The following is a 27,843-nucleotide window of genomic DNA, read 5'->3' as shown; positions in this document are numbered from 1 at the left end:
ACAGGTCAAAGAGCACTGAGTGCTAAGTTATCCTATTTCCTGTTCCCTCTGGCTTCTCCTTCTGCCCTGCCGGGTCAGCACAAGCCTCGCTCTGCACTTCTGACACTAAGCTGAAAAAAGAGAACAGCCACCAGGAGGCGAACAGAGCCTCATTAATAGTCACACAGACTCATTAATAGTCACCCACGATTATCTTCAGCTATTGTAACAGCATTCAGAACGTCAGAGAAACCTTGCATTAACAATATAATCCCCCCCTGCTTCACAAAAGCCTTGTATCGCTGATTAAATTAGCAGATTCATTATAATTACCCTTAAATGCATTTGAGGTATTTTTATTCCATGAAACTATCTGAAACATTCTCTGTTTTAAGCCTTTCTCGGCGTGTTTAAACATGGTGTGTGTGTGTATCTAGAGCCTCTGGAGGAACACAGGCTCTGGGGCGACCTTATGGCTCCTAGACAAGGCTGTAGCCAGGCCACCAGCAACAGGACAAGAGGCCACAGTCCTAAGCAAGAGAAGGCTTAGGTTGGACATTGGGAGGAATTTCTTCACAGAAAAGGTGATAAAGGCTCGGGATGGGCAGCCCGGGGAGGTGCTGGAGTCACCATCCCTGGAGGTGTTCCAGGCAAGGATGGAGGTGGCACTTGGTGCCACGGCCTGGCTGACACCTCTGGGCTGTCCCGGTGACTGTGATAGCAAAAGGGTTTTAAAATCATGGGGATTTAGGGTTAGAAGGAAAATTAAACTTAGTAGGCCCTGGGAAAAATACCCTGGGAAAGTATAGGCCTTGTACTTGCTAGAACTGCACCTGTGTAGCTAGTACATGATAAATGATATAATTGTTAGATGTGATGATTGTTTAGTAATTAAATAAAATAACCGTTTAATCGTAAGAATAATCATGAGAAACTGTGGTCAGGGGCTTGAGAAAGATCACGAGAAATTAATGCTTGAATAAAGTCAATGTATACAATAGAACAATATAAGTTTAATAATAAATATGTAAGTTATATAACGATAGAATATAAAATACATTCGGCTCAAAAGCCATGTCAGAGTCAGATTTGGGTCTGTACCCCTGATTCCCAGAGCTCTTCAATAAAAGCACCTGCATATAATCATATCCTGTGATTATGTGTGTTCCTGAATACTAACAACCTCAGAGGCCTTTCCCAACCACATTAATTCCCAGATTCTGTAACAAAGCCCTGGTGTTTTATTAACGCAATCCTTCACTGTGTTGTGACCACTGCACAGAGCTCAGTTTAGCACAGCCCCAGGATGAATGGCAGGCTTTGCACGCAACTTAAATACTACTCTTTCAAACGTTATTTGTTATGTGTAGTAGCTATAATTCGCGCCATTTCTAGTATGATATACGTGATATTGAATATTTGTTGGAGTATACACGTTTGTGTTAGGAGTCCCCACACCCTTTCAGGCGAAACCTGGTGTATGTTGAAACCCAATTTACAAGTAAGGATGTGGCTCTCTGGAGATGGCCATGAGCTGCTCCTGTGGGTCCTGCTGTGCCAATGGGATACGGAATCCTAGAGTGGCTTGGGGTTGGAAGGGGCGCTAAGCGCCAGCTAGTTCCAAACCCAAGGGATTGTGTGTTAAAACTGTAAAGAATAATGTTGTAAGTGAAAATTTGTCCAGCTAAATTAAAATGAACGACCCGAGATGGATATCATGGAAATCCTCTGGACAGATACATGTGAATGCAGGGGTCCCCGTAAATATCATCAAGGGATTCAAGAACTCCGGACATCAGATTGTGTCGCCAAGAAAAGTAATCTAATCAAACTATGGGACTCTGAATAGAAGAAGGAACCGATTGCCGAAATCCTGGCCTCAGGCGGAATTTTCCCTATAAAACCCACATGTGCCAGGCTGGAGGTGTGTGGGCACAGAGGAAAACCTCTGCTGAGGCCGGCTCCTTGCTGCCGACCCCAGGCTCGGCTCTGTCCTTTCCTTGTGGCTGGCTAGACAGAACTCGCCCGCAAAACAAACACCTTATTTCTCCACTTCGGCTGGACAAATTCCCACCAACAAGGTTACTCCTCCCATTTTGAACACACCCCCCCGGGCTCGCAGGCAGCCGGCGCAGCGAGCGCCCTCAGCCCGCCGCGGCGGGCCGGGCCGGACGTGACGCGCCGGCAGCGCGGTGGGCGGCGGCGGCCGGAGGGGGCCGGGCCGCAGCGACGCGGTTCCTGTCGCCCGCAGGGGCTCCCCTCCATGGCGCTTGCCGCGGGAGGCCGCAGATAACCGGCCGCGGCCCCTCTCCCCCCGTCCTTCCTCCCTCCTTCCCTCTCCCCCTCCCCGCCCGCCGCCATGCCCGCCCGGGCCCCGCCGCCCCGCGCGCAGCCCGCAGGTAAGAGACGGCGGCGGCCGGGCCTGCCCGCGGGACCCCTCAGCGCTGCCCCCGGCGAGCGGCGGCGGCCGGGCCCGTCGGGGCAGCTTCCCCCGAAGCCCGCGGCTCCCCGCGCTCGTCCCGCCGCGGCCGGAGCGGCCGCTCGGCTTTGTCCGCCTTTCCCCCGGGGCTCCGCCGCGCCGCGCTGCCGGAGCGACCGGGGAGGTGGTGCGAGAAGTTAAGCTCTCCCGCGCGGCTTTTCCCGACGAGCCGGCTCTTGCGAGGGGTGTGAAGCGTGTCGCTTGGTTGCTGAATGCACCTGGACGTGACAGGCTGAACAGAGTTGCGATAATCTAAATGTGGTGTTTACCTCGTCATTCTGAAACGGGGCCGATTTGCTCAAATGCTATTAGGTCCTGACACTTCGGTTTGCTATGAAAAGTGTCCCCTTGATGAACCAAAATATTATTTTTTCTGTAGTTCCTTAAAAAACAACGATAAAACCTTGGGATTCCTTAAAAGTGTCAGTAAATTGGCTTCTTAATGGTGACAGCCCCTTCCTTCCATCCTCAGCACAGAAAGGGGAACCGTCGACAGCTTAATGCTCCTTAAGCAAACATCTGTTCACAAATGACTGGAGTGACAGAGGGAAACGCTGCTGACAGGAGCTGCGCTGGGTTGGTTTTACAAGTTTTGTTTCCATGCATGGTTTAGAGCCCAACATGCTTCATTAGAACTCATTTTTCAGCTGTTGAGCCCGTGGTAAAGTGAGCTTGATGGATGCTGCTTTTTAGCTGGATTGGTCCTTGGAGATTGAACAAAATTAAAAGTATTTCCTCCTTGTTTTATTCTCTGGACGTATGAACTAGACTTGGAAAGGCAATTAGCCTACTTTAAAAATAAAAATGGTCTGTTGTATTGTCAGCACAGGCAGAGGTTTGCTCATGCAAGGCACAGGTAGCAGTTTCTCCTCCTGAAGTTGGAGCTATACCTGAAGGAATGTAACATTAATTGTGAGAGCCCGGGGAAGAGTTGGAGTACCTATGACTACTGAGGGCTCATTTTGTTTATTTTAAACAGTCATGTCAGTGAGAATAAATAGTGTGAATGTGAGAATGAGACTTAAAAACATGTAGAAAAGCTAATGGAGCTCTGGTGTTTTCATTCTGCATTGATGGTTGCATAAAGTACACATTGTATGACCTTTTGAGGTCATGTGAAAGTATGACCTCTTGTTTTTATTTCCTTAATTTGTTTATAAGTAAGCGGTTGAAGGATCTCAGCCTCAATTGTTTTGGTTTTTTTAAAGTGTACTTTGTTTTTGCTCAGATCATGGTAAAGGATTTAAAAGGCTATAAAATCTGGAGTTCACACAGTGAATCATATTTGTGTTACATATTGCTGGTGATGAGGGCTCTATGTGATCTCTACATTTCTACTTAAAAACTCCAGTAGCTTACTAAGCTAACATGAGCCTCTTAACACCTTAATTACCTAAAGTAATAGTCTGAAACTTTCAGTGCTTTGAAAAGACTTCTCTTTCACAGTGGAAATAATAGAGCAGATTAGATGGACCTCAGTCAACTCTGCCTTTTCCTCTTGAAATATTCATCGAGCTGTCCTTGCAGATCTGTGGTGGTATCAGTTGGAAACCCAGCGGTGAAGAAACTGATGCTCGATCGAGTTGTTTTCACTACACTCAGCAGCATAATTTTCTTGCAGATACCATTATCTACCTCGACAGAACGTTCATTCCTCTCTGTGCTATTGTGCTGTTTGACAACTTAAACTGTTTCTTTGTGAACATTTCAGCGCAATGACATGCTAACCCTTTCACGGGGATTCAAAATACTCATAATTTTTCTGGATAGTCAGAGAAGTGCCTTAGATCCTACTCGTTCCTAGGTGTTAGAAATTTTGTCTGTTAGATTTTCTCCTTTGTGCAAAAAAACCACACTGAGTAAGCTGCTGCTATTGCACACACACAGAGGGAAAAAAAAGCCTTGAAGTATGCTTTGTTTGAAAACTGACAGTCTCATTTTCAGTAGACTTTCTTTCATGCTAATGTCTTTGGCAATTAAAGTTTTCAATTGCAAAGAATATTTCTGTATTGGTGCCACTTGCAAGGCGATCTAAGAAATCTGCTGTAAAGCAAATCATTTGGGTTTTTCAAATCAAAGGATCCCGTGCTGGGAGAACCACAGGGAAGGGGCAAATACTCTCTTCACTTTAGTATGTTTGGAAGTAGGGTGAAGGAAACGTGAAACCTCAAGTTCATATGTCTATTGATAAGTGATGGAAAATAGATTTTATTCTTTAGAGTATTAGGTGTCCCTCCTGTATTGTGTTTTCAATATGAGGTAATGTCTGTAGGTGGGATAAATGGTGAATAAGTAAGCCTGCTCACTGAAAAACAGGCAGTAAGTACATTTGCAGTAACGGGAAGAAGACCCATGGTTGTTTTCCTTGTATTTCCTCTGCCAGGCTGTGAGAGAAGTGTCACAGCAGAGAGCAGTTCTGATCTGCTCTGTGCTGCAGCCTGGGTGAAGTTTGAAGGGTTTATATGTGTTGGAGATCATACTGCTCTGTGAGGAAGTCTCTGAGAACACTTGACTCTAGGTAATCTTGTTCTAATACTTTCTAATCTAGCATCTTTTTATCCTAATTTAGAACACATTCCCAGCTAGTATGCTTGAGGATAACATCCAGAAATAGATTTCTTGCTGAGTTGAGCACTGTTTTAAAAGGAATTTAAGAAATCATAAGAATGAAAACATCTGAGTTATGTGTTACTTATGACATCTGTCTTTACACATTGTGTGGCTGTGTGCTGTATGTTGGACACAAATACTGCATTCCACAGAGCCAGACTGTAACCTGATTGACTGTCCCAGCCAGTTGTGTTTGCCCATATGAATTTAAGATGTGCTTGTTCTTAAAACATTTTCCCCACTTTCTGTTTACAGATTTATGTACAGGCAGCATCTTCATCTGCAGCTGTTAAAGCACATCAGTAGACTTTGAGTTGAAACTTTTTTTTTTTTTTGCTTATAGTAACTTTGAGGATAACCTGGGCTTTTAGGTTTGGAGAGTAATGCTATTCTTGGTTTAAAAAAGGAGTTTAGTGAACCAGCAGAACATTTAGATTCATATTTTCCAACAGTTCCTCTGATTCCATAGCTAAGCCAAAATGAAACAGGGAGAAGTGAAGCAGCACAAATACTGAAAATACATATTTGCTTCTTTATATAGTTTAACAATATTTAAAATGAAAATGCTTGTACCCAAGATGTGTTTAAGTTTCAGATTTGTGCCACCTAACTTGGTCTTCCTGCATTGTCAGTGATGAGAGGAAGAGCACCACGGTCAAAGAGGTTTGAATATTGAATAGGCTGGATTGTCTAGGGGTGCCTGCTGTTTAATGCCAGACTGAGGAGCACAGGAGAACAGGAAAAATGAGCTGCCTGAGATTAGTGCCAGATTCTTGATGAAGCTGTCCTGAGTTCTGTTACTTTAATGTTCATTATACATACAACACTTTGTAATAGAAAGTGTCCAGCAAATTCAGTGTTTGAAACCACAGTAATGTACGGTGGAATTGATTAATTCCAAATGTTTGGTAGTGAGAAATAAGGCTTAGATGTGTTTGCTTTACTGGAACTGGAGAACATTGTTTTCCTCCACTCAAACAAGTCCAAGGAAAGGTGCTCTGAATTGTCTGCTTTGGGTAATGGACCTCCTGGCTGTAACAGCATTAAGTTCAAAATCGAAAACATTGATTTCTTGGAGGCCTTATGAAGTAAACATTTTCTTGCTGTATTTTGGTTGCTGGTAACTATTTCCAAAAATAAAAGTAAGCTTATTAAACCAATTTAAGAACATATTGACTTCAGCCTGGTCAGATCTTACACTCTCTCTAGAGTGAATTTGGGATACAGAAATGCTGTTCTAACAGGCTCTCCTCATTTTTCAGCTGCCATTCTCTAGAAAGAGGTTCTCAGGTGAAGAAAGAATGGGAATCTGGTTTCCATTGTTCATAAGCCAAAGAAAAGGCAAAGAAATAATGGAAGAGCTTTTCCTACTGGAAGCCAACACTGTGCTGTAATAAGAAGTCTAAATCTGGTCCTTACTGTGGTATTTTTGGCATTTGTTAGAGGAATTCCCTTGCAGTAAGAGTTAAATGTTCTTGGAAAGATCAGATGCTAGCAGCTAATGACTTGAATCCATCTCCTTGCCATTGCAAGGCTTTTACTGTAGAGTATTTCAGTAATGTTGTAATTTCTGTCGTAGAGATCTTGATTGTGCCATTTCTGATTATTGTGTTTCCTGTATGCTTTAAGGAGGTGCTTTGCTTAACTCAGCTTTTCTTGAGAATAACCCACAGCTGAGAGGTTATTCATTGCTTTGCTTCCTCTCAAGTTAAAGGAACATTCTGCTCTGCAAGGGGTTTCTTTTGAATTTACATGCCTCAGGTATTTCTTTAGAGAAACTCTTTGTGACCTCCTGATTTTTGAGGTCTTCTGTGAGAGCCAAACATGCTGTTTCAGGTTTTGACTTAAAAGATACACAGAGAAGGAATTATTTATACCTGCTTTTGTGTAGTGTAATTGTATAACTCTCTATGCTGCCTAGTCTTTATTAGACTGTTGCTATTACTTTGCAAAAAGGTAGTGAGCAAGGATGTGATCGTGTGTGAAGAAAGCACATATTGTTCTCTATTTACTGCAAACCAATAATGAGATAGCCTGGTTTTGTTGTAAATGTTTTGAAAACCTAGTTAGTGATCAGAAAAGAAGAATATGCATTTTCTCTTTCCAGTTCCTCGCCTATCAAAATTTTTCTAGCATTACTGATTTCTGTTTTCTCACTTCTTTTAATGTTTCAAATTAACTTGAATTGCATTTTTGAAATGCATGTGACTTGAGAAAAAAAATGTTTGAACCTTGAATCTTAATTAATCAGCATTTTTCTTCTTTAGAGTGCAATGTCAGTATGTACTTTTGAGTGTATTGGTGCATTGCATTTATAGTATGATTTCACAGTGGTCTCCTATTTGTGGTACTGAAACTTCTTGAGAAATTCCTTGATAGTGAACGTTAGAATGTGAATATAAAGAAACACATGGAATTAAGAACTAGCATTTCCAAGCAAACATGTAAAAGAAAGAAATACAGAAAATTATATCCGAGAGAGAATACAACTCTTTTTTTTTTCCTAGAAAATGTTGGTACAACTGCATGCCATGAGCTATTGATAGAAATCCATCTTCAGTCTAATCTTGAACTGTTGAGATCTGCAGAAGTTACTGGCATTTGTCAGCATAAATCTGTGTTTGTGACTAAAGCAATCCACTAAACAGGAGCACTTTAACTGTGTCAGATTCCTCACCTCGAGGTGTAAGGTCTGATGCCAGAAACCTGGGTTGTTGCTTATTACAAAGCACAGAAGTTAGGCAAATAGTGCTCTGTTACACAAGTAAAGACTGTTACAATTTCCTTCAACTCACAGTCCTTATTATTTAGTGTACTGAAAAATTGGTGGCTTCTTTTAAGAAATACATGTTTAAAGAACCTATAAGTGAACAGAGCATGGTAGCTTTATACTTGACTTATAAACTTGGTCACCAATTGGCTCAAAAATAAGATGATAAATAATCCATATTATTATTGGTCATAGAGCTTGTACAAATTCTACTTCAGGTTAAATCACATTGTAAACATCACTTGAAATCTCATTATTTACAAAATAATGTATCAGAATGTCTTGATGAAGGCTACGTCTGAGTTGAGTAAAAGGACTACAAAAGATGAAACCACAGTTCCAGCTGTATTTGAAATGCCAGACAAAACAGGGATTGACTAAATGAAATAAGGAACAACATAGTTGTTCTGTCAGACTTGTGGGCTTTCACCACAGGTTTCAATGGACAATAACTCATTTGGTTTCTAGCTGGCAGATAAAACACTTTCAAAGTCATGAAAGAGGACCATGTTGAAATTATTTCTGAAGAAAACTACATTAAGACTACAAATACCTAGGCTGCTTTATATTGTGAGGAAAATTGAAATTATGTCCAGTTTAAAAATGCATCACTGATTAGTCAAGAGGAGTGGGAATACTATTATGACTTTTTTTTCTTTTCTTACTGTTTGAGATCTGTCAATACCATTAAATTGTGTCAGTTGTAACCTTACACTCATTTATAATGCAGATTCATACATTTTGGAGCTCTCAGTGTTTGGCTTTTAAAATGCAGCAGTAGCATAACTGGAAATACCTGACATTTAAAAAATAATTATACAGAAGTCCATACAGTTGGTTATGCAGTGGGTTCTTGTGGGTTAAACAGATTAAGCACATAGTAGACTATCAAACCTGTGATCAAATTTTTAAATGTACAGTTAGTGTTCCTTGCAGATCCTGTTTTGGCAACAGTTACTGAAGTGTAGCTGGAGCATTGTGCTGCTGGACTGCTGCTTTGTAAATGATCCCTGTGATGTTTTAAAAGTGCTTTGAAATAAAAAATTGAAGGAAGTTTCTTCTGCTCTATGTAAGAAGTTGCAGGAGAGAAATTTTTTAAATGGCCAGGCATCTTCCTACATGTCCAGTTGGGTTTTGGCTGTTTGTTTCAGCTCTCATGCTGAAACATCATCTTTGTCCTGTGCTTATCCTTGTTATTCTTGTTCCTTGTCTCCCCTTTTTTATGTTAACTGAAAAGAAAAGGAGTCTTGTGGGTAAACTCCCTGTGATTGTGATATTTGCTCCTCTCACATTATTCAGTTTGTTCTGTGAAACTGCATATTTGGATTATTTTAGATCATCCTTGCCTCCAAGGTTGTTCTCAAATCTATTGTGATTTATTTTTGGCCGCAGTTAAAATAGTCATACAGTAAATGGTCAACCAAAAAATGGGTAGAGTTGTTATGATGGATAGTATATTAATTTTTCTTGGCATGTCTTGCCAAAATGAGATCCACTAATGTAAGGTGCTGTAGTTACTAGTACAGACCTGAATGTGATATTTCAAATGACTGAGGTGAAAACCAACCTATACAAGCATATAAATCTGAAAAGACTTAAAACACATGGTTTTTGATGAGCAATACAGATAAATTTTTCTTTTAATGGGAAAGTTCAGAAGTTTAGAGCAAGTGAAGCTCTTCTCTCAAATACCTTGTTTAGCAGCTGGTGCTGAGTAAGCCTATGTGGGAGCTTGTTGACAACTTAGGCTTTATTCTAAACAAAATTCCTTTGCAGTTCCCTTCAGTTAGCATATTATGTTACAAATTACTTCATGGTCTCATCTGATAGGCATGATGTACTTTTGTAACTACAAACTACCCTTTCAAAAAGAAATTTTAATTATGTTAGTCATCTCAAGGTTGCCAGTTTCCTGACAAATATCAAGTGCTTGAGAAGAACAGCAGAGCTTCATTTGTTGCTCTTTTACCCTTTGTGTGCTGCTCTTAAGGTGCTTTTACAAAGTGGTTTACTAAAGGCACTGGGATAGAAGGATCACATTTTATCTGTGTTGCCTAACTAGTGTTGTAAAGTCTGCACTTATTCTGGTGGTTAGAAGTTCAAATATTTGCCAATATGTATAGGTTGTTTCCACTCTTTTTCTGTAGGTGAGGCTTAGTGTTACTACAGTTCATTCATGTGAAGTGTTGCTTGAAATGGAGAGAGCTAGGTGTGAGATCTTCTTTGAAGGGTTTTAAGGTATGAACTAGTTCAGTGATGTGTACAACTGTGAGTTTATACATGCTAGTAGTAGCTGTTTTATTAATTGCACACAGCATTGAAAAAGTCAAGATCATTCTTTAGGTAAGAAAATTTTCCATCCACACCTGGCTTGTTTCTTTAATGGTTTACAATGTTAAAACAGAGAAAGTCCTTAATCTGTTTCTACCAAGGCCATGGGAATGCTTTCTTCTTTTTTCTTTTCCACCTGTGGTTTAGTGATTTATGGTTAAATATTTTATGAATAATTGTGCTCAGCTCTCTTTTTGAGAATAAGTTTCGATGAAGTGTGTTTGGCTCTAGGGTTCACATCTGGATGGCATTTCTCAGCTGGTTCCTGAGACAGAAGCAGGCTGGTGGCAGCAGTGTTGACTTGTGGCTAGGAAATCTAGAGAACAGGGCAACCAAACTGAAACCCGTGGACTGGCAGCAAGAGACTTAAACACTAGGGCAGTAGGTCATAGCTCATGGTTCTAAGAGCAGTTCCTTCCTCCAGTCCTTCACAGTTCCAGACCTTATGGAAACACTTTTCAGAGTCTTTGACAGTGATGAAGGTCCCTTATGTGTATGGCACTCCGTGTGGCATAGCCCGTGGAGTGCTTAACTCCTGTCACACACCTGAGCACACAAAGGAGTGTGGCAAAACATGGACCAGGTCACTGGCACTTTAGTGAACTGTTGGTGATGGGAGGTAGAGAGCTGATGAGTTAAAACTGAATTTTGTTGTGCCAGCGTGTTGCACAACAGCTCAAGATGATGACAATTTGATCATGTAGCTGTTTAGCAGAGACTTGAACTTTCCCAGTAGATTCTTTGTGACTTGTAAAACACATGGGTTTGGGGAATGTTTCTTTCTGATATCTAATACAGATATTGACCTATATACAGACTTAAAAAATGAGGCATGAAACTGTAAAAAGGAAATATGTAAGAACACGAAAGCTAGCCAAGTTCTGACACAGCTCTGTTTTTCCCTCATGCAGAAATACATTAATGTTGAAGCAGAACCAAACAATGGAACCAGACATTATTCGAATGTACTCCTCATCCCCTCCACCACTTGACAATGGAGCTGATGATGATGATGAAGATGAGTTTGGAGGATTTTCTGGTGTGAGCACTGCTGGCGTAGCTTTTGCTGATTTTGATACAGCGGACTACAGTCATCCAAAGGAAGAGTTTATACCCACAAATCATTTCATCCCACTCCGTGATTATTCTGACAACGTAGCTAGCATTGCAACTTTCACATCTGTTAAAAATGGTAAAGACTGCATTGCAGAGCTTCCTACTCATACTAAGGAGCTTTCTGATATGTCAGCTACTAGTACTATCAAAGAAAAATCTAAGTTTAGAACTTCAGGTACTGCTTTAGAAGATGTAAACAGAAGGGGGGAACAAAGAGACAACACTGGAAAATCAGAGGGTTTTTCTTCTCGTGTGGTTAGAACTGGTGTAACAGTTGAGAGGCAGGATGAGCAGATAGATGCTTGTAATGGTGAGAAACTTCCATGTCTAGAGATTCTAACAAACGGATTTGCAGTATCAGATCCTGTAAATCCTCAGGGAACAGAAGATCTAGACAGTACTGGTGACTCAAAGGGACTGAAAACTGTTAGCACCCATAGTACTGAGCAAAATTTGAACTCGATGCCTAGCTCAGGTGGAGATGTTGCAGATTTTGCTACCTTCTCAAACAAAACCCCAATCCATTTAGAGGGAACAGGGCCTACAATATGCAGTGTTCTTAATGAAAAAGACTCGGTGAGCATTCAGGAGAACAACAGAATAAACAGAGTAACTCATAGTGAAGGAGAGGTTTGCATTTCAGAAATTAGTTCTGAACAGGGTCCCTCAGCACTGGAATTTGCAATTTCTAGTACGTCTCAAGCAACTGGAAGTTCAATATGCACTACAGAGAATGGAGAGCACAGTGGGAGGAGAAGACAGCATCACGTAGAGAATGGCAAAGATTTTAATAGGCCTGAGGATGCTTCAAAAGCAGCAGATATCAAGGCTGATAAGATCCAAAGCCCAAGCTGTGATCCTGCAGGAGACAAACTGGGTGGTGATGAAGATCTCAAGAATGGAGGAAGTAGCACTGAAGTTTTAACTTGCAGTGACAAGCATGAGGATGTGTTTGGTGACTTTGGTTCAGTCAGCAGTGCATCTCCCACCTTCAGGAATGCTCAAGACTCAATAAAAGCTTTTGATTCAGAAAGAACTTCTGAACAGCCCGCACATACTAGCGAACCTCACGAGGAATTTGGTGAATTCAGGGACACGAGTACTGTTTGTCAGCAGCCAGCAAGTTTGGACCAAGCTGAACTAAATCAGGCTGCTGACACTTTAGAATGTGATACTACCAGTAAAACTTCTGGGGTAGACTTCCAGCATACTACTGAGGTAGAAAATGGTGATGATACTGAATTTGGAGACTTTGATTCAGTGCCAAAGCCTCGAGATGAGAGCGTTGCTTTCCAGGACTCGGATGACTTTGCGGACTTCAGTTCAGCAGGTTGTGACCAGGCTACAGACTGGAATGCTTTTGAAGATGAACAAAAAGACAGCTGTTCTTGGGCTGCCTTTGGAGATGAGCAGGCTGGTGAATCTCATCACAGAAAAGAGACGTGGCAGTCACATAGGACAGATGCGGCTGCCAGGAGTGATGGCCCAGTGTTGCACAAGACTGACAGTGCTGCTTTAGCATCTTTCCAAGGGACTATCAAGCAATCCCAAGAGCTATCACCTTCAGTTCAGGTAAGGGTTTGCTTTTTTTCCTCAGTCTTGCTCTGCTCTTATGCATACAGCTCTTCCTGGTTCCTGCTTCTGCGTACAAGAAATATTTGAATAGTCCTTGTTTGCCTTTTAGGAGAGATTTAATGTGCTCTGTGAGACAGGCTGATAAGAAACATTATGCTGTGTTTGGATCTTGCAGATCTTTGCAGCACTGTTACTTCCCACAGACAAATGAGCAGGGTGTGCTGGAACTTTTAGGAATGTGTTTTGATGATTACATGTGATCCTTGACATAAATTGATCAAAGGAATAAGCCAACATGAACATTTCAGAGCCTGTGATAGTTTTTCCTTTTGCTTCATTGTTTACTGCCTTTTGGGGAGGCACTCTGTTGCCTTTTTGTAAAATAGTGGTGTGGCTGGAAGCTGGGATTACTGGTTCCCAAAATTTTCCATCACCATTCTCTCAATGTTTTCAAAACCTGATTAAAAATGATGATTTGATTTGTGAATAGCTGCACTAATTCACTTAGAGCAGACAGCATGATAAAACACAAGCTGTGGAATTCTATCTCGGGTGTTCAAACTTCTGGGAAGTTAACTCTTTAAAAGTTCTTTAAAAATAAGTCTCTGTTAGGTATTAATTGCAGGAAGCTGCACGTGATAGCAGCATCACAAACAGAGGACTGGTGATTTGTTAAAGCTGCTGCTATTTCTAATTAGAAGTTTCCAGGAGGAGGAAGTAAATAGGTTTATTTCTTACCACCTCTCCCATGTTTTATGCTTTTTTTGCTAAGTATTCATTAATTACTTATTTGTTACTTCCTAAGCCTTTTTAACAGTCATTTTGAGATCCCTGGCTATTCATACAAAGACTCTTTTTTTGTTAAGCATTTAATAATATTTTTACTAAATTCAGAACAACAATTTCAGTTTAGAATTTTCTTCAAAGTTTCTTTTTTATTCACATCATTCCATGTGAGTAGTTTAGAATATGCCCTGTATTTTTGAAGTGTGCAGCAGCACCAGCAGTAAAGGATGTTAGTGGAATATGTGTCTGAAAGGTTTGGATTTTCTCTGGCAATAAGAGGAAATGAGGTAAGTCCTTTCTTTCAGGACCTTGCTCGGTGACAGCCCTGCCTCTTCCCATTCCCTACCAGTGGCAGGTGAAATGGCTTTTCAGAAGGTTGTGCCAGCTGGAGCTCTGCCAGCATCAGCAAATGGAATGGAGCTTTTGGGACTTAGCACTGATTTCTTGTCACGTTAAAAGCTGTGAGCCTCAGGTCCTTACTCTTCCTGCTTGCTGTTCCGTGCAGTGACTAACACCCCCAACCTCAAAGATTTCACAAGCCAAAAAAAAGGCTCCTGAGTAAACCTGCAGGCTAATTTTGTGTCTGTGCAAGACCCTGCTTATCACCTGAAGGTGTTGGTCCATTTCCTAAATTGAAAGCACAAATCTATTGTTACCTATTCACCCATAAAATTGCAGAGTATTAAGATTATTGCAAATAATCTCAATTGTTTCTCTTGCCACTTGAAAGACTGTCCAGTGTCTGAGAAAGAAATGGGGTGGGGAGATGATTCTAGTAAATCATCCCTTTTTTCTAGTAATTAATTAATATTAAGGGGTAGCCTGAAGGTTTAAAATATTTATTTTCACCTAAAGTTTTCTGTAATTTTATGATAGGTTGTTTAAACAGATTAACAGTTTAAGAATAAAAACAGAACCCTTGGAGGCTCTGTAATTAAGTTTTCTCTCCCCAAGCCTGTCTTAACAAAAGATAAAAATCAAGTTAAATTTGAAGTTCCTTACTTAAAGTCTGTCATAAAGTTATATGTTAGTTTGATTAGATTGTAAAGCAAAATTTAAGACTTCAAGTTTTTTCATTCCTTCTCTTTATGCCACAGTCACTTGTGACTGTTTGGATCTAAAGTGATGTTCTCCCTCCTCTGCCAGGGAGGAAGTACAACTGAGAGAATGTTTTACACAAATAAACTGGAAAGGAAGTTGAGCTGGACATGTTTTCTGTTGCAATAGTTTCCTTAGCCTTGCAATGTAAATTGCTACATTTTTTTTCCAGTTAACTCTTAAAAGCAGTAGTTACTTTGTAAGTTTTGGAAGGATCTATTAAAACTTGCTTATATTAAAAAATACTTGTTTTAAGATTAAATAGTAATTCTGTTTATAATCCATTGAGCCACAGTTTGCTAAATTGCAGTTAAAAACAAAGATTAATGAGTCAGCATGAGCCAGAAGACAGTCCTGATGCTGAGTGCAAAATCTTAGTAAAATTAATCTCAGATTTTGATCAGCTTCCTTGCTGTCATTTAAGAGGTTGTCACTGAGGTCAAAACACAAAATATGGCATTTTAAAGTAGTTGCCAATCTTCTGTTTGCCATGTATTAAACTTAGTTCTGCAGCTGTTCGGTGCAAAAGCAGAAATACTGGCAGGCAAGGTAAATCTGGTGAGAGGGAAGAGAACAAAGTTTTTTGTTACCCAGCCTAAAGAAGGGTAGGGAGGAGGGGATCACTTGCATCAATGTATTGCTGGCAGATGTAAAAAGCACTTGCTGTAGCAAGCCAAAGGGAGCAGGCTGTGTACAAACACTGCATGTGTTAGACACTTGAGAGAGATGGGAAAATTGAGATCTCAGCTTACGCTAAAGGTGAGCTGGGATCGTTTACAAGATACTGAATACACTTGCTCAGTGATGGTGAGGCTGGAGAGTCACTGCAATGTGGTAATGAAAGAATCCTGAATGGTTTAGAAACAGAATGATCCTAATGGAATTCTTTGCAAAAGCAGAAAATTGAGAAGGATACTTAGCCAGCAGCACTGCTGTTTAAATGTGGAAATAATGTATACAGCAATTTTTATCCTTCAGAATGCAGCATGAAAGCAAAGTTATTTATCAGTAGCTCAAGTTTCCATTGAAAAGGTCTCTGTGTATTTTCCTTTGTTTCTTAGTTTGTAGATTCTGAATGTGGAGATGGCAGTAAAATATTGTGCTTTCTGAATGCAGTCTTGATTGCATGATGTATATGCAATGGGCAAACTGTTTAAAGACTGTGGATTTGGTATAATCTTTAATTTAAAATAGGCTTTGCTTCAATTCAACTATTTAATTCAGTTTTTATTAGAAAATATACAATATAAAGGATGAAACTAAGAGGAGGGACGTTCACAAAAATACCTTATATGGTGACATGTAGTGACAAAAAGATCACTGTCTTTTCTTCCTTGCCTTTGGTCTCGGGCTCTCTGAATCCTGCACACAATTTGCAGTGCAGGATTTGTAACATGCTGACCATTTCTGTTCAGTAGTTCTGTGTAGAGGGGAGAGGAGGAAGGGCATGGTGTGCACACGGGCTACCATCTGAACCCATATTAATGCTGCATATACCTTAATCCATTTAGTTTGTCTGCAGCTGAAAAGACCTAATGCTTGCTTTCAGTGTGGCTGCTCTTTGCATTAGAGATGTGCCTTTGTGTTCATTAACAGATTTAGGATATAGTTGTGGGTGAGCTGGCTGATCCAACAAGTCTTGAGCAAACCTGTACCTGCATTAGCCCCTTCTGTGAAATCTCACTGCACACTACCAAGTTATGTTTATGATGAATATAAGGTTTGTAGTGCAGCTTTTTCCATGAGATAATGCTGAACATTAGTCAGCTGAGGCGGTTACTCTGCTGCATTAAGAATATATATATATATATATATATATGAATATATATATATAGGATTCAGCAGTGAGGCACAAGAGCAGTAATAATCCATGGTAATGGTGTGGGTGGGGAATATGGCTGTGCCTGCCTGTGTGCAAGGAGCATGAGCATCTCCAGGGCAGTAGGAGCTAAAGAAGGGCTTGGTTGGAAGGCCAAATCTTCCCTGATTTACCTGAGAGTTAGCAAATCCTGGAAAGGGCTGAAGGAAAAGGTGAACAGCCCTCCAAGTGGGTTTTAAGGTTCTCCACTTATTAGAGAGCCTGTGTTCACAGGCTCTGCCTCTTCAGATTAATCAGTGTGGGCGAGGCACAGTTACTGAGCCATGAATAGGCACCAAGACAAAGAAAACCCTGGATCACTGTCATTTGGAGTGTACACTTGTCTTGGGCAGTGAGCATCCTTTTGGAAAAAAGTAATTGTGGCCATAAAGATTTCAGGCCCTCCGTTCAGTAAGGTAAATTAAAATAGTGTTGGCTACTGATGTAAATGCACCTTTCTGGAAAGGTTTGGGAGTTTAAGTCCGTAGCACAGTTCTGAAGTATTTGCAGCTGAATAACAGTAAAAGTCAAGACTATTAAAAGTAGCCAATAATTGCTGTTCTTCAGAACAGACTGGCTGAGGGGAATCTAACAAAAAAAAAAATAGTTTGAGAGGGGGTTGTTTAAGCATTACTATTTATGGGCAAAATTATTTTCCATTTTGTACACGTAAGTGTCATCTGCTGTACTTCCTCTCAGAGTCTGACTGAAAAGTTAGTACAACACCAGTAGGTAATAACAGTGTGACAAACTGACATGGTCAGTGAGTTCTATGTAGTCACAATAAATAACTGTTAAACTGTACTTTGCCTGGAAGATGCAAGATTTGATGCATTCATTCTTCAGCTGAGGGAGAATAATTAGTGAAGCTTCCAGCAGGAAGGAGAGAGAAAGCTTCACATTTCTAGCCTGAACTTCCCTGCAGTTTCTAACTCTCTCAGATCAAGCAGTAAAAAGAGCAGAGAAGTTGTAACCTTTTTTTTTTTTTTTCCCTTAAGCCATTACATTTTCAGATTTGCTTTGCAGCTGAGCTCAAAACTTATATAGTTACTCTTTAAAAATGGGCTTCGGATATTTAGGACTAACATTGCCTTCTTTAATTCTTTAAATTATCGTAAAAAAAATCTGATTCCTCATTTTATGTTGATGAAGGGGGTTTTTAGCTCTTGTGGCATCCTCTTCCTGGCTTGCAGAGCTCAGTTTAGGATAAGCGTTTTCATTATAAATTTCCCTTGTAAATAAAAACACATATCTCAATTCAGTTTTTTACATCTAAGAAATAGATGGCACTACCTTATATTAACCTGCTTTCAAAGTGGGGATGGAGACAAGCCCTCACATTTGGAACATGAGAAGTTAAACTAGTGTCCTTTGTAAACTTTGCTTGTCTTCTTTACTCAGGAGTTTTTCTGCCTGCAGCTGTTCTCTCCTTGCTTCTGAGGAGGTGTTACCTGTGCTTCAGACAAAAACACAAATTGTTGCTGTGTGAAAAGGAAATGGATTCATAGTTTAAACAGCCCATAAGCTGTTTCAAAGAAAAAGCTGTCCCCGTTTAATTGAGAACTTAAGGATATGTTTGCTTGTGTGGTTTTATGTAACCATTTAGCTTTGTTCAATGCTTGAGTCCAGAAAATTTTGAGGAAGTTGATTGGTGTGCTCCCCATGAATTGCATCCATTGAAATTGGTTCTTCAGCTCCCTTGTGTTAGCTATATGGTCATGAAGTTTAGCTCTTAAAAAATCCCCAAAGCCCCTAACCCAAAAATACTCCAAGAACATCAGTAAAACCAACCCCAAATACACCCATCCCATGCACACACATGGTGAAGGTAGAAGAGTAAATGGTGACATAGCTCTTCACAGGCAAATGTGTTGCTGGAAAATGTAGTTTGGTTGTTAAAAAAAACAGCAAAGGGAATTTCTAATTTAACTTCTACTTTATTTTATTCAAGTAGTCATAAAAAGTTATGCTAGGCACTCTGCAGAACACTGAGTTCATAATTTATGTTAAATAAAATCTCAGTGGTTAATAATTTTCTTTACTTGGCCCCTGAGCTTTGTTCTGTCATTTTTTGAGAGCTTTCATTCAGCTTCTGAGTTCCAGCTAGAAGCCAGTCATGTCCATATGGACTTTATTCCTTTCCTACTTTATATGTTTAGCATCTTGGATCTTTCATAGGCTCATTTCCGTCTCCTTTAATGTTTTTTCTTTTATTACTTCTCACATAAGCTTCAATATCTAAGCGTGCTCAACAATTGAACTGTTACACTGGTTTTATTTATTCTTGGATCTTCCAATTTTGTGTTTGGTAGATGCAAACAGCCCAGAGTTTGTGTTTCTTCCTCCATGGCCTCTTTTCTTGGCAGCAGGATGAGGAGGGCTGAAGGCATGCTCTGGTTTTGACTCTCCCCTTCTTAGAGCACCTCTGGAGGCTGCCAGAGCAGAGATGCTGTGGGATGGAAGAGATTTCCTAAGGGAAAATAAGGGGTTGTGTTAAAAACATGGGGCTGTGCCCTCCAGTGAAAGGGGAATGGGTGGAAGGACAGTGTCACTCCACTCTTTGAGAGGGTGTTCACCTGGATGAGTTCTTGTGTCTGCTCCACTGCTTATATGTGATCAGAGGTGTGGAGAGAAGCAAGACTTTTTTTTTTTTCCACTCTTGCACACAGAGTTCCCCAGAACTTCACCTACAGCAGTTACATGGTGAAAACATTTGTGTCACTCTTTCTGTAGTGGGGCTCAAGTGTGTTGTTTTTATGGCAGATTTTATTCTCTCCTCTTTTCATAGCTCTGTGGAAAGGCAGTGAGCTGGCACTGTTGGGTTCATGTGGGGGCAGCTGGGGAGGACTTGGTGTGCTGGGTGGTCAGTGAAGAATTGCTGTGTTGAAGGAGATCATGGATTCTATGACCTTGTGGAGAAGAAGAAGAAACAAATTGTGTAAACCAAGTACTTTGGGCTTTCAGCTCTGAGGGATGGATCTTGCCTCCTTTTTAATTGCCACTGAGATAAATTCTAGTCCTGTGGTTATGCTTATTTCAAAAAAGTATCTCTGATACTTTGTTTGGTTCTGGTGGTGATTACCACATATCTTAAGTGTCTACCAAAATCTTCTATTCATTTACAGAAACTGTGGGGCTTTAAATTTATCAACAATTTTATTTATTTATTTATTTATTTATTTATGAACTGTTTGGAGAATCATGGCTAATGTTTAATGGCAGCTGCAGCCTTTTCACATCTTCTCTAAGTGCCTTCAAGAATTATTCTTTTCAAATGGCTGTGGAGAGCGATCGTGTATCAAATATTTCTAGTGACGTGAAAAGTGGATAAAAATTCTTCTTTTCCGTTTTTTTTTTTTTTTTCCCAGAAAGACAGACATGGTCATATACAGTATTTTCTTTCAGTCTGATTTATGCAACAATAGACTGAAGTTTGTAGGAGGTGGACATTTACACCAGCTTTAAAATCTTGGTGACGCTCTTAATACCTGGAAGCTGTGACCCCAGGATTTCATCACCAGTTAGAAAAACAAGTCCAGCTGCTTCCATTGCCACTGTATGGAGATGTGTGTTTGTGCACTCATCCCTTTGTCCATTTGCACATACAGAATTAATTATTCTGGTTTGCTATGGAAACCATTCTTTGTCATATAGAAATAAGGGCTAAGCATCACTGGGAATTGAAAAAAGATGACAGGCAGTGTAAAGAATGCTATAGTTAAATTGTTCCTGAAATTTTGGCACAATTCTTAAACTCAGATTTGAAATGTGACACTGACTGAGATTCTGCTTGGTTCTTAGAGATGTTGTGTTAATTCTTTCATTACCTAAGCAAGCATATTTTTAGTCACTAGCATGTTCTCGAATGCTGATCCTTTTCAAGAAATGTGATGCCTTGCTGTTTCCATGATCCAGTGCCATTCATCTGCCTCTTGCTTTTCCCTGGGGATTTGTGCTCTTGCTGTGTTACAGAAATGAAGTAAGCATCACCTGTTAATGTCAGATAAGGGGAAGTGATACATTGTAGGCAAAGTTAAGGTTTAAAATTGAAGCAGAGTATGCTGTAGTGTGTTGAAACATTAGGTTTAGGAATCTGGAATACTGTTTAGTTTTACTTCCTAAAATGTAAAATAGTGTCTCAGTTCTGGTCAGCAAACAGGAAACAGCCTACAAGTATTGCAACTTAGTGTATGGCCAGAATGACTGAGCACTGAGAGATTATTAAAAGGAAAATTATTTATTGTAGAACATGGCTCATTATGGTCAGAATTTACCAGAGAGGTAATGAAGAAGAAAAGTAAGAAAAATAAAGGAGAGTCAGGTGTGCTCTGAATTCAGATCTTTGCACATTTTTATTTACAAGTGACTGTACCTGCTGGCTATCCCTCTCAGGCATATCCTCCACAGGTAGTAAAACTGAAGAGCTGATGCTCTAAGCCAATTCATTTTCCTGTTTTTTGCAGTTAGTGGCTGCACAGAAAGAATAGTCTGGACAGACTCAATCCCAGTTCCTGACTCATCATCCCAACTCCAATACAGAATCCAGATATTCTGGTCACATGTTTACCTCTGTTATGTTTGCTGATGTACATGGTCAACTAGGTGCTTAGCTGGAATGAGATACAAGGCAAATTTGCAGCTAAAAGTTCAAATAAGAAGTGTTGCAGATAATTCTTGGAATTGTGAAGCAGATATTTTGCTGCATGAAGGTTTGTCCCAGTTGTATCGATTGGCCTAACTAAAATAGGTAACTTCCTCCTACAGCCTTGCTTTTCTGAACTTTAAATCATCTCAGTTGTAACAAAAAAACCTCCGTTTGGAGGCTTATGTGTGTAAATTCAACACAAATTGTTGCTGGAATATGCTGCATCTCCACAGGAGGGCTCTGCTGGCACAGCTAAAGCAGCACACGCTGTGGGATGCTCCTGGGATTTCTGCCTACTCTGTTTCTTTTCCATTTTTCCAGTAGGAAAGCAGGTGCTGGAGCTGCTGGATGCTGCCCTGTGTGTGTTGCAGCAGAGCACTGGGAAAATGATTGTTGAGGAACAGTAAACTAGAAAGATGGAATTGTTCCACTGAAAGCCAGGCTTGTGCCTCCTTTCCATAGCAAGAAAATAGATTTTAGGTGTTTCTGGCAAAAATTAGTATATTAAAAAAAGGGTTTAATTTAATTTTTACAAGCATGCCTTGCAAAAAATACCATTGAAATTGGTATTTTAATAAATAATAAAAGCTTGATGCTTAACTGTTTTTAATAGGTTGAAAAAAATTCCGTATCATTAATACATCTGATGTTCAAGACCAGTTAACAGAGGTACAAGAAGTTGAAATCCTGTCTATATGGAAATACAAAAGAGAAACATAAGGGAAGAACTTGAAAAGAAGAAAGCATACTATCCTTGGCAGAAAAAATGGGGGGATTTTTTTTTTCCTTTTTGTGAGGGCAGGAGGCTGTTTGACTTTTTTGTTTTGTTTTTTGTTTTAGTTCCATCTGCCAAGGCCCAGTGCATGCTTTGGAATTAAAATGCCTGGAAACCATTAGTTCCAATGTATGCTGCTTATATTGCTGAGACATTATCCTTATATAGCATAAATCTTGTTGCATACATTTTCTGCTAATTTCTAACAGAGTGACTTTGGACACTTCTGTAAGAACTCCCTTTGCAGAGGGCAAGGTGCTTACTGTTTCTTAATAGCTTAGTAGCCTGTATTTGGTGTTTAAAAGAATCTTGTGGTCCTCTGACAGTTAATATTTTGTGGTAAGTGAAATCTTGTGTTAGTTATAAGTTGTTTTCCATCTTGCTGTAAGATTGGACTTATCTTTATGGCAGTTACCAAACTTGACATAAATATTTTCTCTTTGGTATAGGCAACATTGCTAAGTCGTCTGGAACGAATATTTGAAGTCTGTTTCCCTTCCATTCCTGTTGCTGAAATTGAAGAAGAAATAAGTTCCTTGAATCATTTGCTGGAAGCAGGTGAAAAGCAGATAACAACTGAGGAGACCTTAGGAAGTACTGGGTAAGAAACCACCATGCAACAAATATCAAAAGAACTTGAACCACATATGGCAGTAAATTAAAATGAGGTGTTTGCTTCAAGTATTTTGAGAAGCCATCAAGTGAAAATCGCCTATCTATCAGAATGTTTGTTTTCAGTGACTGCATACACCAGGAGTACTTCACTTAGCAACTCAGCAGCCTATCATCTTCTTTTCAATTATGTTTCTGAATTAACCAAATATGTCTTATTACTTACACTTGCTTTAAATTACTGTATTTATTCATGTGATTATGAAGTCTAAGAAGGCTTCATCCTGTCTGCTGTGGACATCATTTTCCAGTAAGAAGTCTGAACTATAATTGTTCTGAGAGCACTGTGCAGTTTTAGTTCCCCTGGGTGTTGTGCTTGGGCATAATTTTAATTGGAATGTATAATAAGTCACTTGCATTAAAAAACAGAATAAATATTGGAGGCTGAGCTGTTTTCCTGAATGATAACTTGATTTATGATGGGCTGTGCAGGGAGCTGATGGACGTGTGGACAGAGCTGCAGGACATCCACGATGCATACGGACTGAGATACCAGTGGGGTGGCTCCCACAGCAACAAAAAGCTTTTGTGCTCCCTGGGAATTGACACAAGAAATATTGTGAGTCTGCCAGTAAAAGTGCCTTTCTAAATAAGGAAGCTGCTTTATATGTAGAATCAGGTGGAAGTGTTTTGTGTGAGTGCCTTCTCCTAATTGCATAGTTGCACAGGACATGGTTGTTCATGACAGACCACCTGGCAACCTTTTACAAGCCCTATTCATATAAAAAGTTGCATTAGTTTTTAACCATTGTGTTATAATTAACATAGTATTTATTCAGTGATACTAACCTTACTCAAGTTATGTAGCATTGAAAAACATTTCCATCACTGACATTGAAACTCTTCAGTAAACTCTTTGTTGTTTTATCAGCTCTTTACAGGCAACAAGAAGCAACCTGTTATAGTACCCATGTATGCAGCAGGACTGGTAAGCTTTTATTAGTAATATCTTTGTTATAGTTCCAACAACATCATATAATGAAATATATTAAATGACATTAAACACCAAGTGTGCTGAAAGATATTTTTGTGAGTACAGTTATGGCTTAGGTGTCAGTAGAAATGCTAGAGAAGAATTACCAAATAAATGATTTTCACTGTATGTGCAAGCAGATACTTGATCTTAAGTGACAGAAGTATTCAGTAAAAACAGGGAGAAGATAAGGTTTGTGATTTTTGCTGGTCTGAGCAGAATACATGTTCTTTTTTTCTCAAAAAACAGTGCACGTATATGTATGCACACAGACAACCACACCTATGTTTTCATATGATCATCCACAAGTGGAATAGCAAAAAAATAGTTTTCTTTGGTTTATAGTAAGCTGATTTAACTATTTAGGCTGATCATCCACAAATTAAATAGTAAAAAATCAGTTTTCTTTGGTTTATATTAGGCTGATTTCTACAGTTTTCTGATGCATCAAGGTCAGCTTATGTATGTCTTAGGATGTTAACATGGTATTCTGATACAGATAATTAAAACAACTCTGAGATATTGCTGTTTCCTTCTTATTTGTGGGCAGGACTATGTTTGCAACACATGCAATTATTTTTTGCAACTGATTGTTGCTGATTTATTGTCTCCTAAATTTTTATATACTTTTGCACACAATAAGCTGGATAGCAGCAATAGTAGGAGTAAAGTGACTCGGTACTGTCTGTTGCCATATTGCTTTCTGTGTTTCTCTGCTGTCCAAAAGAAATTATTTAACTGGTGGGTAAATTCAAAGCTCCCCTAATATGATGTAGAAACATTTGTGGGGCAGCTGATCTTGGCAGGTGACTTCCTGAGAATGGTTTAAAATGCTGTGGTTGCAAATCCCCTGCTTTTATTTGGGGGTTTCTCATTGTTCTCAGGTGGTTGGCATGTCTCAGTGCAAACTTTGGGCTTTTTGTACATCTTCTCAGCCTCATTTTTTTTCAAGATCAGATTTCAGACCTTTTTCATAATACTATCTATATTTGAAATGTTTGCTTAAAATTGAAAATGTGAGTTTATTTTCTTAATGCTTCTTAATGCATTTATTTCCATCTCAGTAATTACCGTTCTTGGTATCATTCTGCAAACTGATTAATTTGGTTTGTTCCTTTTGGATTGCTTACCTGTTGAAATGGAATGAATGCAGTTGTACTTTTGTGATGGGTCATTTGATATTTCTGGAAGTCTACACAGAGTTGGGAGGAGAAGACATCACCTTATCAAGTAACTGTTTTCTCCAGCTTAAATTACATTACTGAAAGTTGAAAGCAAGCTCCAGCTCAACACTTGGGTTTTTGTTACTAGCTCTAAAATGTTTCTTAGGCCTAAGGACCCAGGATGATTTTCCCCTGCTCCATCTACTCCTGCCCCTCTCAATACAGTGAAAGTGTCCCAGAGATACTTGGTTACCCCCAAGCCCTTAGCTGAGGGTAGTACTGCCTAGTAGTGTGTTCTAGTTTTTGGCATCTACAGTTCTTAAAATGTCTGTAAATGTGTCTGTGTGTGCAAGTAATTTTTTAAAAATAGATTATTTATTTATTTACTTTTTTGCTGTTTGTTTATTCAGGGTATGTTAGAACCTACCAAGGAACCTTTGAAACCAATATCTGCAGCAGAAAAAATAGCTTCAATAGGACAGACACCTCCTGTATCACCAGAGATGAACACATGTGCATCTGATCAGTTCCAGGTAAAAAACAGGGAGAGAAGGGTGAGGAGAAGCAAAGAAAGAATGAGGGAAATAATGGGATGCCTTGTCTCTTTATTTATGTTTAAAATATGTGGATGGTGCATTCAAAGACACCTGTATGTAAAAGGCAGGTGTTGGTTGTGTCAAATTGAAGTCCTGCTCTTGGATCTGTTTTTCATGTGTGACTGGGAGTCCCTGTGATGAGGCTGTAGCAGCTGGTGGCCACCATTTCAGAGTCCTGATGATCCTTACTGCTACACAGCAGTTTGCTCTCAAAGGCAGTGGGCAGGTAGACAGATTTTATATGTAATGTTAGGCTCATCTGACCTCTGGCTAAGGTTCTTCATCTTTGCTTATTCTGCTTATTGCTGGGGGTTGTTCCACATGTTGGTTAGGACTTAATTTTCTGAATTATCCTATTTACATTTAGACTGTTCATGTTCATTGCCTTTTGTCCTTTCTTACTTCGTCAGAGTGTCATGAAAAGCAGCCCAGCTGTCTGAAGAGAGGTTTAGGGTGTAGTCACTACAAGCATACATCTGACTTTTTGATTGTATAAATGCTCTTGGCCCTTTGTGCCAGATTTTATTGAATTATCTGTTACACACAGTTGCTTTGCTGGCTTCCCTGTCTTTAAAGTCTGATACAAAATTAATTTAGAGGAGTTTAGGAGGGAGCTTTTGAATTTCACGAGTTCTTTGTTGCTGTTGTTTTGATGTTAAGGATGGTAGAAGAGCACTTGAATGCCATGCGTGTTGCAATGTGTGTGGTTGTCAACAAGCTAATGGGATATGCAGAGGTATTTCATTTTCAGTGTCATTACAGTGATGCTCAGCACATATTCAGAGACTCAGCTGTGTCCCTCCTTAGTGCAGGTCTTGTTTAATCCACCCAGCATCTTCAGTTACCTGCTATGCTCGTGACTTCTGATTGAAGGCATTCCAGAAAGAATTATTCTTGGGCTACACCTAACCTGAACAGTAGGTACTTGTGACTATAGTGATGTTCCTGCAGTCCTTGCTCTGCCACACTGCAGAGCTTTAAGTGTGACATCTATGTAGCAGAGGATAATTCTTTTTCATAAATTATGCCATACACTAAACAGTATAGAGAATTGTGAGAGCCTGAAGTAGCATCTCTGACAAGTGCCATTTTCTCAGTTGCTTGACAGTCATAGTAAAAAGAAGAACCTCTACTTACCAAAGTCTCTGTTTTTCTGTAATTACAAATTCCTGCTACAGAATTTCCCATTACTTGTCACAGTGTGATCATCTTGACCTATAGCTTGTTCTGACAAGGTCATCTCTGTTCCATAGTTGTGGTCCATGAACACATCTGAGATGCTTCTGTGCTGTCTGTCTGCACTGTTGGCATTAGGCTAGCTTTTCCAAAAAGACAAACATTAAAATAAGCTTTAGGGGAAGAGGTGGGTTAGAGATTGTAGCCATTTAGAACTCTAGGAGGCTACAGTTTGATGACATCCTGATAGTTTCAGGGCGTGAACAATCAATTCTCCACCTCAAAGACCTCCTTTGTTTCTTGGTCTCATCTTCTGTCCATGATTGGTGGCTTCTGTTTGCTTTGGGAAAATCCAGTTTCATGTCACATTGTGCAAATGTCTCTTTCAGAATATTCCAGATTGGGCACATCATCTTATTACCACAACAAACATTTTGTTAGGAACTATGCTACAAACATTGTTAAAATATTCAGTAGAAATACAGGCAGTTTTAGTGGACTCCTAAACTTCTTACTCTAAAATTATTCTTATTCTGAAACTTCTTATTCTAAGTGCAAGTTATTTAGGTGCAGCTATTCCAGTATCTCTTTAGTGCACCTGGTTAATGTGTAATTATTTAGTTAAACTTCTAAATTCCTCCATTTTCAGAATGAAGATTTTTCAATATTTTCAGAAAATTCAGAATATTTACATTCTCTTTGGAAGGAGAGGCTCTGGTTGAGAGATTCGTGTTCTTTGCTCAGGGAAAAGTTCTCTCTCCTCTGAGGGCTGGCATTTATGGCACATGTATACAGATCAGTGTCTGTATGGGTATGACTTCCTGCTAAGGGAGTAAGACTTTGGAAGACTGATCAGGTGCAAGTAATAGTGGAAAGAACATTTGTAGAAACACAGGAATACCTCCTAAATCTTTTTGTTGGATGTGGGAATCAGAGCTTCCCTCTGGCTGCCCTGGAAGGCCTGGGGCCCTGGCAGGGGTCAGGAACCCCCCTGGACAGAGCCCCAGAGACACTGGCTGTGATCTCTGTCCATGGAAAAGAGTTTTCAATCTTACAGCATGAATTACCAGCTCTGAGTGTTTGATATAAGTAATAATTAAGTGTGGCACGGGTGCAAAAGTAAAATTTTAGGATTCTAGATAAGGGGTCCAAAAGGGACAAGATGGAGGAAATTGGGTGTGTCTTGTCCTTTTTCTCCTTCTTCATGCCCCCCATGTTTCACTGTGGTGTTGGCATTTTTC

The 27,843-nt window shown here is 39.8% G+C and overlaps 1 protein-coding gene across 6 annotated transcripts in view; it reads left to right on the top strand.

The window, feature by feature from the left end:
• The first annotated feature begins 2,159 nt into the window (after positions 1-2,159).
• Positions 2,160-27,843, top strand: part of AFTPH (aftiphilin) — a 42,576-nt gene continuing 16,892 nt past the window's right edge. For 4 of the 6 annotated variants that reach the window (XR_014954081.1, XR_014954082.1, XR_014954083.1 and 1 more), the window contains exons 1-6: positions 2,194-2,378; positions 11,081-12,857; positions 22,472-22,623; positions 23,127-23,253; positions 23,566-23,622; positions 25,241-25,363. Coding sequence is in view for 2 of the 6 variants with exons in the window: in XM_021555847.3 (XP_021411522.3) it covers positions 11,091-12,857; positions 22,472-22,623; positions 23,127-23,253; positions 23,566-23,622; positions 25,241-25,363 (2,226 nt within the window). In the remaining 4 variants the exon portion in view is untranslated. Of the gene's footprint in view, positions 2,379-11,080; positions 12,858-22,471; positions 22,624-23,126; positions 23,254-23,565; positions 23,623-25,240; positions 25,364-27,843 lie in introns of all 6 variants that reach the window. The other 2 variants (XM_021555849.3, XR_014954084.1) reach the window with 2 other exon arrangements.

Source organism: Lonchura striata, chromosome 3 (genome assembly GCF_050655825.1).
Source record: "Lonchura striata isolate lonStrDom1 chromosome 3, ASM5065582v1, whole genome shotgun sequence".
Lineage (NCBI taxonomy): Eukaryota > Metazoa > Chordata > Aves > Passeriformes > Estrildidae > Lonchura > Lonchura striata.
This window is presented reverse-complemented; position numbering and strand designations above follow the sequence as displayed.